Consider the following 12,132-nt stretch of genomic DNA (forward strand, 5'->3'; position numbering starts at 1 on the left):
TTAATAAGCAGAAAAATCATTCAACCTCATTGATAAAATAATGCAAATTACAACATCAATGAGATAGCTTTTTCAATACCGAGATATTTGCATTATCACATTAGCAATGCTATTTTTTTAAGAACAGCACTCCTTGCTAGCAAGAGTGAGTAAAATAGGTTAAAAGAGTGAGTAAAGTTGGCAGCTTCTAAAAACGCTAAACATAGGGGTGCCTGGGTGGCTCAGTCATTAAGCATCTGCCTTCACTAGGATCATGATCCCAGGGTCCTGGGATGAAGCCCTGCATCAGGCTCTCTGCTCTGCGGGAAGCCTGCTTCTCCTTCTTCCGCTCCCCCTGCTTGTGTTCCCTCTCTCACTCTCTCTCTCTCTGTCAAATAAGTACATAAAATCTTCAATAAATAAATAAATAAATAAGCTAAACACAGATTAGAATATAACCTGGCAACTCCATTCCCATGTATATACTGAAAAGAATAGGGACCCAAAGAGTCTAACATGTCAACAGTCCATTGCAGCATCAGTCACAATAGCCAAAAGACAGCACGTTAACGTCTATCAACAGAAGAACGGATACACAAAATGTGGTAGACACATGCAATTGTATATTATGCAGCCATAAAAAGAAATAAAGTTCTAACAGGTGCTACTACATGGATGAACCCTGAAAACCTTACGCTAAGTGAAAGAAGACAGACACAGAAGGACAAATTTTATATTATTCCACCTACATGAAATATCTAGACTAGGCAAATTCATAAAGACGGAAGTAGATTAGAGGCTGCTTGGCGGGGGTGAGGAAAGGGGGAAATGGAGGATTATCACTCCATGGTTACAGACTCTCCGGAGTGATGAAAAAGTTTGGGAAACAGATAGTGATGATGCTTGTACAACATTATAAAAGTAATTCACACCAACTGAATTGTCTTTTTTTAAACAGTTAAAATGGCAAATTTTATGTTATCTATATTTCACCATAATAAAAAATTAAGATATGATACTCTTTTTGGTAACTATTCCAATACATCTCCTTCATTTACATTAGCATTAACCAGACAACTTAAGACAAAGGCGGGAATAAAAATCATGAAAGAGTCTAAGTCCAAGTTTAAAAAACACATCCCATTTAAAATGAAACATGTGCATCCAGTGTTTCTGCCATGCTAAGCACCATCACTGCTACATCCATGGTAACCAAACATGGTGCCGGAAGAGGCACCAAGAAGAAAACAAGTGAATGAGAAAACAGGAAATGTCAGATTATCTCAAGAAGTTGGAAAACAGGCAATGGACCCAGAACCAGACATAATAGAGAGAGAAGGTTTTAGTCCCATGACTCAAACTCTGCTACAGAACACAAATGCATGCAGGATCACCTTCTGCTGACACACCAGCATGAATCAGTGGAATTATCTAGAAAGAAGCAATTACCTCCAAAAGAGAGACTCCTTTTCTCAGTGGCTCAACAAAAAGGCATTGCCAAAGCTGCAGCAAAGGCTGGTGTCTGAAAATTATTTCCGGAAGGTCTAGCACACTTAAATTTTCCCAAGGTGTTCAAGAGTCTCTCAGCACCACTTATAAATTTAACAAGAACAAAAGAAACCAAAATGGCCTGTCACTACAAGCTCCTGACGCCCTCCCCCAGAGCCAACTCCGGACAAACAATAAAAGCAAGTAGGAAACTCGGATAAGTGGGATGAGAAGACCCTGGGAAGAGTGAAGGATATCTTGAATTGGTGTGTTGGGAGGAATTGGGTGGCAGAAAGTGTTAGAGGCAGACAGTCTGGGGAAAAGGTTCTGCTCTGACTTCTTTCCAGTGGGTAGCCTCAGGACAATCATTCCCTGCATTTTCACTGCCCAAATCAGTAGCCGCAGCAGCAGCCTACACTTCCTATTGCAAGGTGTCAGGAAGATAAGTCAGCTCCTCTGCCCTTCTGGTGTGAGAAACAGGAGAACCTGCGGACAGACCCATGGCCCCAAGCATTCTCTTCCTCTTGTCCTCCAAACTCTCAGGACTGCTGAATCATAATCTCAAGAGATTGTCTCTTCTTGGTGATGCTTTTCCCTAAGAGCTTTATAGTGAAACACTGAATGAAACCCAACATCACACAGGGAGGATCAAGAGTAGTTTTCTAGTCCCTGGAGCTTAACCCCATTCTCTCTTTAAACTCACAAAACACACAGATTGGAATGGGGCATTGAGCCTTCCTCAACAAGACATTATCAGAGTAGCTGCCAACCCAACTACATCCAAAGAGCATGACTTCCATAAAAGACATCCAAGTAGACAACACATAACATGTGAAGCAAAATACTGAAAAGTCCAGTTCAAGAATTTAAAATAAACATGGTAAACATACATAAGGAGATAAGGAAAAATATGGATGATATAAAACAAGAACAAAAGATAAGAACCAAATGAAAATAATAGATATTAAAAACATAATAGCTGACATAAAGAACCCAATATAAGAAATCAAAGTAGGATAGATACCACTGAAAAATGACCAGTGAGCAGAGTCACCTGAGGGGCTCTCTCAAGAAACACAAAAAAGACAAAGAGATAGAGAACATAAAACAGAAAGCTAGGAGATATGGAGAAAGAAAATAGATATGCCAATCTCTGAATAATGAGAGTCTCAGAAGAAAAGAAAAAATTTAAATGGAGAAGAGAAAATATATGAAGAAGTAACAGATGTAAATTTCCAGAATTAAAAAATGAAGGAAGACCATAGATCAAAAGGGCAATCAATAATGACACAGAATTACAATCCCTCACAAAAGCAACATGGTCTGGCCGGGGTTGGAGAAGAAGATGGTAACGGGTGAAAGACAAAAGGTATATGCAAGAAAATGAGAGGATACGAAAATGCTTGTTCTGTTAGATAAAGATACAAATATTGATAGCTGTAAGAAATCAACATGATAAATAAATATGCATGGTTCATGAATTAAGGGCATGTATCATAAGAACAAAAACAGAATGTAAAACTTCAAAACCAGAAGAACAAAATTTTATCTAACCCATGGAAAGAAGAAAAATGAAAAGATGAAAAGAGAGGGGAAAAAAGAAAGTAATCACATTTAAAAGTATGAAATAAAGTAGAAATAAATCCTAATTAGAATAAGAATTACCACACTTGTAAATGGGTTAAATAAGCTTATTAAAAGACATGGACTACCAAACATTAAAAAACAAAAGCAAGGGGTGCCTGGTTGGCTCAGTCAGTTAGGTGTCTGTCTTTCGCTCATGTCATTATCTTAGGGTCCTGGGATTGAGCACTGCATCGGGCTCCCTGTTCCATGGGAAGCCTGCTTCTCTCTCTCCCATTCCCCCTGCTGTGTTCCCTCTCTTGCTGTGTCTATTTCTGTCAAATAAATAAATAAAATATTTTTTAAAAATTAAATTAAATAAAAAATAAAATTGATTTTTTAAAAGTATCTTTATAGACTGAAAATTATATATAATTTTTATCAAGTGGATTAATTTACAACAAAATGATCAAGTTAGCCTAAACATTTATATCTTTCCTCCTATATGTACTTAATCAATTAATGGACATAGGTTATACAATCTAGATTTCAACTGACAATGGCACAAAAGGATATATCAAGAACTTACAAATGAACATGAAATGATTAATGAATAGGGAATTAATTTATGTAACACTAGATGTTCCCGTATTTCTTGATTTATAAGTTTTCTGTAGATTAACATGATTTCACTCCCTCAATATACTACAAATTCCAGATTCAATAAGACTATACTTATATATGACACTTAGGTATAACCCAAAGAAAAAGTGTTTCAAAATTATCTAAAGTTCTCTTCTCCAATGTCATCCACAATTACACAAGTCAATTTCCTAGTACTTTCTCGAGAGTCTTAAATTCAAATACAGTATGAAAATAAGGGAAAACTTCAGATGGCATCTCTCATGTAAAACAGCAAAGACTCTTCACCATATGAAGCCTCTTTCCAACATAACAACCAGAATCCAAATCCTTTTTATTTGGAAACTTTACTGATTACTGACTTAAGAGGAACTAATGAAATTTCCTTTAGATATTTGAAAATGCAATGTTTCCTTTTTGCTCTTTTAACATGTATTTTGTAAGGAAAAAATAGCTAAACTCACATTTTCCATTGTAATATCATTTGAGACATTCATCAGATTCACACTTTTGTCAACGGCTACAATCCCAACTGCCGAGTCTGGCTGTGTCACGGAGATCCTAAGAGAGACTCTCTCAGATGGTTCAGCCTGAGTTTTACTCCAAAATAGCTTTATCTAAGAAAGGGAGAAAAGAGGACTGATTTATTTGACTTTTTAAAAATCATTACTTACATGTCTTACTAACTCAAAATCTAGCAAAGATTCTACATTTGCCTTGACTCAGGGATAATTCTAAAACCATACATCAGCCTTCTGCAGGGAAAGAAAATTTTTTAAAAATTTATTCACGATGTTTACAAGTCATAGGACCTCCCACAGTGCATAAATCTGCTTTATCTTTCCCTTCTCTACCTCTCCTCTTCCCTTTCTCCATCCCACACCCTCAGGCCCCAGCCAATGTTAAAGAGAAAGCAGCAGTGTCTGGGACACCTGGGGAAGTCCAGTATCCTGGAGGAGGAACAGGGAAGAGGAAAGAAACCAGAGATGTTCACATGCTGATAACCTGAACTTGGAAGTGGGTCAAGGGAGAGCTCCCCTGGGACTCAAAGAATGGCCTGGGCTAGGGGCTGGGGGCAGGGAGGGACATTTTTTCCAAGGGAGGAGATGATCAGAGCAAACACTAGTCAGGCCCAGTGCTCTATCTCTCCCTGGTCGCCTGAACTTTCTCTGTTCACTGCATTCATCAAAGCATGGTCCTAGCCAGTACTTCCTAAAGGGTCTCAGTCATCTCAACATGGCAAAACCTAATGTCTTTGTCATGAGGCCCCCTCCTACTGGGAATGTTCATCTTGTCTAGCTCTACTTCAGTAGGCCATAGTGCTGGGACTGTACCTCCTAACCAAGATGGCCTTCATGTTCCCCTCAGCTTGACGAAACACCAGATGGGATCCTTCCTGACCAAAAGACCCCGATACTCCCTTTTCTTACAGCATTTACTTTAGAAAACTTGAGATTGTAAATTGTTTCTCTGCCCCTTTGAAATGTAAGTCTTCTCCCAGGCTCTTGACAGTTTTACAACCCAGGACTGTCTTTTCCAAGGACCTGGGACCTATCCTTTGAAATGTAATCACATTGTAATCACAAATGTAATCAGAGTTCCCAATGGATCTTCCTGTCTCTGTGGAGGACAGGAGCCTAACTTATACATTGCCAGTCAGCGAACACAGATGGCCTAGTCACATTGACCAATCTCCCTTCAGTGTCCTCCAGTACTTTTCCACAAGCCCATCCTTTGCTTAAAACTCTCCTGCCTTCCGTTTCAGTGAAGTTGAGCTCAATTTCTCTCCCCCACTGCAATAGTCTTAAATAAAGACTTTCACCTTCCACATCCCATCTATTTATTCCACAATCATTATTGAACCTCAAAAAGACTCATTAATTTTCTCTTGCTTAAATATATCCTCTTCAAATTTGTAGTTTCTTCATGAGTAATGTAATAAAACTTATGTAAAAAGTAAAGAAAGAGCGGTGCCTGACTGGCTCAGTCAGTAGAACAAGCGACTCTTGATCTCAGGGTTGTAAGTTCAAGCCCCACATTGGGTGTAGAGATTACTTTAAAAAAAAAATAGAGAGATGCTTTGGTGGCTCAGTCGGTTAAGTGTTTGCCTTCAGCTCAGATCCTGGGGTCCCAGGATCGAACCGCACATCGGGCTTCCTGCTCAGCAGGGACCCTGCTTCTCCCTCTGCCTGCCGTTCCCCACTGCTTGTGCTCACACTCTCACTCTCTCTCTCTCTCACTCTGAAAAATAAATAAAATATTTTTTTAAATGTAGAGAAAGATATATCTTCACAAATACAGCTAAAGCTATACTTATCTTTCATAGCTAAGAAATTTCTTGGAATTGTGCTATTTATACACTCTGCTTCCTCAAAGCCAATGACCTCTTACACTGTAACTTTTTTTAATACTTGCCCTCACTATCAAAGATGTACATCTCCTTAGTTAAGCCTGACTCCTGCTTTAAAACTCATCTTTATCAGGGGATTAATGGAATTGGTAGAAGTCAAAATCTGTGCTCTAAAAACAACAGAATATAGCACTGTCTTTGAAAAAACTCTTCATAAAATGAAAAATAGATGCTTATAATCTATCTTGACAATCAAAGTTTGTTAACTAACCATCCCTGACAAAATGCATGGATGACTTTGCAGCCTCTCAGAATTTTAACAATTTAAGCAAACAGAAATGCTATCAAAGGAATGGTACTCTGCAAATCAATATTTCTAAACAATGGTTATTTTGTTTAAAATGAACTGGAGGGCGCCTGGGTGGCTCAGTGGGTTAAGCCGCTGCCTTCGGCTCAGGTCATGATCTCAGGGTCCTGGGATCGAGTCCCACATCGGGCTCTCTGCTCAGCAGGGAGCCTGCTTCCCTCTCTCTCTGCCTGCCTCTCTGTCTACTTGTGATCTCTCTCTGTCAAATAAATAAATAAAATCTTTAAAAAAAATAAATAAAAAAAATAAAATGAACTGGAAAGGCAGCAACTTTCGGTGAGAACAATGGCTTATTTTAGTACACGTGACATGACTCAATTCAACAATGCACTCTTGCAACCCGGTTACTTTTCAAAGTTGGGGCTCAAGGGGGGTTTCCTACACAAGCTATACATCTTAAGCTATAAAAATCCCTTGTGCTTTTGGAGAACAAACTCCACACCGATCTCCACATGCAAGGTAGCCAGGCTTACTGCCGATCTGTCCTGGGTGAGTTTCCGGGCCAATGAAACGGATAAACCAAATCCAGGCTCCACTTCCACATATCACTGCTGACGGCCTCCCACCCTCCCACCCCTTCATTTCACTCTCACGCCAATATCAGCACCACACAAATTCTATAATCGCCGCTGGAATTCCATGCCACAGCAATATCAACTCCACCATCAGAGAAATCCTGAAATAGCCTCACGGAATTCAGTCAAAGTCTTAAAGCCAAGAATCATAACTTAAAATAAGACCCACACTACCCAATAATTCCACATGTGAAAATATACATGTAACAATATGAAAAGGTTCAACCATAGTTCTGGAAATGAATATCAAGAATATTCAACTTATCAGTTGAAGAACTGATTCAATTTTGAGTCAATTTTTTTAGTGATACTTTTTTTTTAGTGATACTTTTCTAAAGAAAGAGTAACATTTCGCAGACTTCACTAATACGAAGTTTTCTTCTAACATCATTCATTACCTTTAATCTTACCTTATTTTTAAAAACAAGCTGAACAGGGATTTTTAGAACATCATTTATAATTTCCCCATCATCCTCAATATAATACACAATAATGCAGGCTTTTGGAGCCCAAGTATTTTCTGGCGTTAAAGAAAAGGTTGTTGAATTTTGCTTGCCTACAGCCACCAACTGTCCCCGGGATACGACCTGAAAAGAAGAGTAGAACAGTTTCATTTTATGCCAAAGCTGGTAAGAATCTTAGCTGCAGCTATAATCATCATAATTTTAACCACACACACAAATCGTTTACTTAAACCAACTTCAAAGCCTTTATGAATGCAAAGAAACTTCCCTGACCAACACAGAGAGGATAAGCTAGGAGACAGAAAAGGATAAAAGAAATACTGATTGAGACAACAGTAGCTTCACAGTCAAGAATCTGTTTTTGAGTGGGAGGAATATAGAGCACCACTGGGGAGACCAGAATGAGCAAAATTCAAGGCTATGGGTAGCAATTTTTATTTATTTATTTTGTTTTTCTCATACTTTATAATTTTCTACAATAAACTCAGATGGCTTATCTCAAGCAAATTAAATTTTAAACATAATGCAAGATTTAATTATCTTAAGTTGGAAATGCAAATACAGGTGAAGGAATAAAAAAGAAATTTTGACTGTAATATGAAAAGGTCAGGCTAAAGGATATAAGACTGAATTTTAAAAATTAATGAGTTTAGACATAAGGTAGATATCATTCGTGGTGATCCTATAAGAGATAATAAATTCAGGGGGCGCCTGGGTGGCTCAGTGGGTTAAAGCCTCTGCCTTCAGCTCGGGTCATGATCCGAGGGTCTTGGGATCGAGCCCCGCATCGGGCTCTCTGCTCAGCAGGGAGCCTGCTTCCCTCTCTCTCTGCCTGCCTCTCTGCCTGCTTGTCATCTCTATCTGTCAAATAAATAAATAAAATCTTTAAAAAAAGAAAAAAGAGAGATAATAAATTCAGATTCTATAAGAGATTACCATGTAGCTTAACTCCTTCAATTGCTTATTGCCACTAACCACCAACTCAAAAGGTGATCCCACCTAGAAAAAAAAATCTTAATTAATAAGCACATATGAATGGCAAAAGAGAACAATTATATTGTAATTATAAGTGACTGTAGGCATTACCTTTACATTTTCATCTCTTGTCTTCAGCTGGATGTATGTTTGACTGGGAGACTTAAACATACCATGAACTGCCATGCTACTCACACTATTAAGAAAAGAAGCCTATAATAGAAGAAAAGAGAGCTATAAATTTTCATCTTCAGTAACACCCTGAGAAAGGATACTATCTGTTGAACAATTCCTGAAAGGCAAATTCACTTTTACTCTTTTTTCTTGCAGAAAGAAAAAGTATGTTCTCCAGACATTGGATCTTCACTTTATAGTTTATAAAGAAAGTGACAGCTTTAAAACACAGAAGGGGGTCTTCATCAACATAATCTAAGAGGAAAAAGCATAGTCCTAATTTATTTCAGAAATGAAAGTACATTATCTAGAAACACAATGAGAAGAGAGAACAAAATGAGAAAGGACTCTTTTCCTTCTCTCCACAACACAGAGTTTATTTACAAGCAAAACATCAGACCAACTCATGTATCTACCAATACTCAGAGTAAAACTCAAAGGACAAAACCTGTGGCAGGGCTGAGCAATGAAAAGAAAGATAGCAGGAATTGTTGGGGTGTCTCAAATGAGACCCTCTGAGAAGAGTTCAGCAAAGGAGCATAGGTTTAAAAAAAATGTTTTCCTCTTCATTTCAGCTCCTGCCAAAATACACTTTCAAATGATTGAAAACCAACCTATGCTGGGAATCTGAGGAGTTTCATCATATCTTCAGAGCGCTATATTTTACTGTGCTCTTTAAAATAAATTTACAAGGAAGTACTTGGTCCATCCCTCAAGCCGCTGTTACTAAATTGTTTATAACGTCTTCCTCCATTTTTAAAAATAGAAACATGTGTCTACTTCCTACTTCCTGTGCACTTTGACCTCTAACGGTTTGAGTACCTACCATGAGATTACAATTTTAATGATATTATAGTAACATAACAATGAAAAACAAATGGCACCTTCAACTGTAGCTCACTGGAATCATCCAAGATTGGGAATTCAATCTTAAAGATTCCATTTTGGGGGAGGGTATAATTTATGATCTGGACAGCTCCTGTTTCCTGATTTCTGCTATTCCATCTGTTCCAGTACTCAGAAGAATTTTTCTGTGTCACTGTTATAACTACATTATTTCTTCTTTCTTCAAAAGTCAGTTGATTGCCATCAGCACGGGTTACCTTCACCTAATTGTCAAAACACAACATTTTAAAAACAGGTAACAAGAAAAGCAAAGCTTTTAAGTTCAAATGAATCCAGTCCCCATCAGTGGTATTCTGATGAAAATGAATTCTCAAAAACTGTTGGCAGTACCCTAACTTCGAGATGAAGTGGTCTCTCCCTAGGCTTCCAACACCACTGACCATTCCCCTCTTGTTAGTATGGCTTCTCTTGCCTTCTATGGCTCCACAACAACCTTCTTTATTTCAGAGCCCTCTTTCTGCATCCTCACGTGTCCTTTTGGGTTCCACGTCCCTCTTCCTAAATGTGGAAACTTGTCAAGGCTAAATTATCAGTTACCTGCGCTTCTCTTTTTCTCAAAGGTCTCAGCACTCCTACTGCTTTCTTCACCTTGCTCTGGAGTTCATACTCAACACTTCCAATTTCCACTTGCAGACAACTTCTACTTAAGTATCCCTGTCAACTCAAATTCAGTGCATCTATCACTGAGCAACCATCCTGCCTCTCCTATTTTTGCTAACACCACAATTTTGCCAGACTTCCCTTCTCTCAGTTACCCCTCCCTCTTCCCACCTCCCAGATCAAATATACATCAAGTCTCGTACTTCTGTCTTGCATCCTCTCCATTAGCACATCCCCCCTCAAGCTTCCTCACCACCTCCCACCTGAGCTGCAGCCATCCTCCCACACACAGCCCCATCCATCTCCCTGGAATACGGCTTTCGCCATACCCTTCCCACATTCGTAAGGCTCCTAGGCTCTTCACTGCCTACAGCATAAAGTTCAAAAACATGCATGTGCCATTTAGGATTCTTGACAACCTCCCACAGTTTGCCTCCTGTTCTCTGTCTCACCAACCCCGGACACAACTCCCTGCTACAACTGTACCCATCCAGGTGAATGCACCTGAACTTGGCAAAGAGGGGTCTTTACTTGTCTCAGCTCATCTTGTTCCCCACCTTTCACCCCCACACCAAACATTTACTAATATTGGGCGCCTGAGTGGCTCAGCTGGTTAGTGTCTGATTCTTGGTTTTGGCTCAGGTCACAATCTCAGGGTCATGGGATCGAGCCCCACATCAGGCTCACACTCAGCGTGGAGTCCGCTTGAGGTTCTTTACCTTTCTCCTTCCCTCCCCCTCTGCTCCTCCACCAGCTCACACTTGCACTCTCTCGCTCTCTCTCTCTAAAATAAATAAATGAATAAAATCTTTGAAAAACTAAAATAATACCCTTCTGATCTTTTAGCAAATAGCTTAAATCTTCCCCTTCCATAAAGCATCCTTTAATGACCCTCTTCCCTATCCCAAGCCAACTTCTCCTCCCAGACTCTTATTGTCTCACTCTACTCATTTGAAAGTTACCATTTGCAGCCTCAAGGGTTTTTTTCCTTACTTGTTCAAACTAAATTATGTGATCATTGAAATTAGAAACTATCTAAAACTTTTCTTGATCCATTCAACAAGAAGTCATACCTTCCTTCTTTAAACCAGAGGTCAGCAACTATGGCAGGCAAGAAGGCCGAATCCAGGCTTTTTGTAAATAAAGTTTTACTGGAACACAGCCACCCAGACTTTGTTACAAAGTAGTTAAGGCTGCTTTCATGCTATAATGGCAGAGTTGGGTAGCTGTCACAGGGACCATATGTATCACAAAGCTAAAATTATTTACTATCCAGTCCTTTGCAGAAAAAGTTTGCCAACCCCTGCTTTAAATCACTAGAGAAATGTATGCATGACACTGACCTTATCCTGCCTTAAATCATACTTGTGTGTATACTTTCTTGTCACCATCACAAAAACTGTAAATCCAGGGTAGGGACTGGATTCTTCTTAGCTCTGTAAGCCTCACCCAGCACCCTGCCTTGCACACTGTCAAAATTCACTCAATAAGTGTTAAATTTTAAAAAAAGAGTAATTGTTGATAATTTTTAATGCAAGATCTTTGCTAGAACTAAAATTAATCATTATGAAAATCAAATTGAAATTGAAATTTTTTGACTGACACTTAATTCTTTCAAGTAATTTATAAAAGCTTCAATGTAGCAATCCAAATCTAACTTAAATTCCTTATTAAATAAATTTTGAGGAAAATACGTTTGTCGGAGACTACTTTTTAAGTAAACTCAGACAAAGGTCATTTGGGAACAATTCTACATACCTCATATATCTAAGGGGGAAAAGTAATCTATCTACTTTGAGTTTAATATTTTTTTGAAAAGCACCAAAAATATTATCTGCCATTCTGTTTCATTAAACTGAACTTGCTGCTTTAGATCATTAATAAGCATGCCAACTTACAGTGGCTGTGAAGTTGAGAGATGGCTTCAAGACAGTAGCATAATCAAAAAATTCAATGATGTAATCATGTTGCTTGAAAAATACATTAGAACTTGCATTTCTTGAGATACCTGTTTTGGAAATTGCACCATTTAGAAACCAAATGTTATTG

At 38.6% G+C, this 12,132-nt stretch overlaps 1 protein-coding gene across 1 annotated transcript in view; it reads right to left on the bottom strand.

Annotated features, from left to right (window-relative positions):
- CD109 (CD109 molecule) overlaps positions 1-12,132 on the bottom strand; it is a 129,878-nt gene that overhangs the window by 52,441 nt on the left and 65,305 nt on the right. The window contains exons 10-15 of the mRNA XM_032864356.1: positions 11,982-12,091; positions 9,462-9,686; positions 8,515-8,616; positions 8,365-8,427; positions 7,375-7,551; positions 4,137-4,289 (exon numbers count right to left, since the gene is read on the bottom strand). Coding sequence (XP_032720247.1) covers positions 4,137-4,289; positions 7,375-7,551; positions 8,365-8,427; positions 8,515-8,616; positions 9,462-9,686; positions 11,982-12,091 — 830 coding nt within the window. The remainder of the gene's footprint in view (positions 1-4,136; positions 4,290-7,374; positions 7,552-8,364; positions 8,428-8,514; positions 8,617-9,461; positions 9,687-11,981; positions 12,092-12,132) is intronic.

This window comes from Lontra canadensis, unplaced genomic scaffold (genome assembly GCF_010015895.1).
Source record: "Lontra canadensis isolate GAN:19392208 unplaced genomic scaffold, GSC_riverotter_1.0 scaffold27, whole genome shotgun sequence".
NCBI lineage: Eukaryota > Metazoa > Chordata > Mammalia > Carnivora > Mustelidae > Lontra > Lontra canadensis.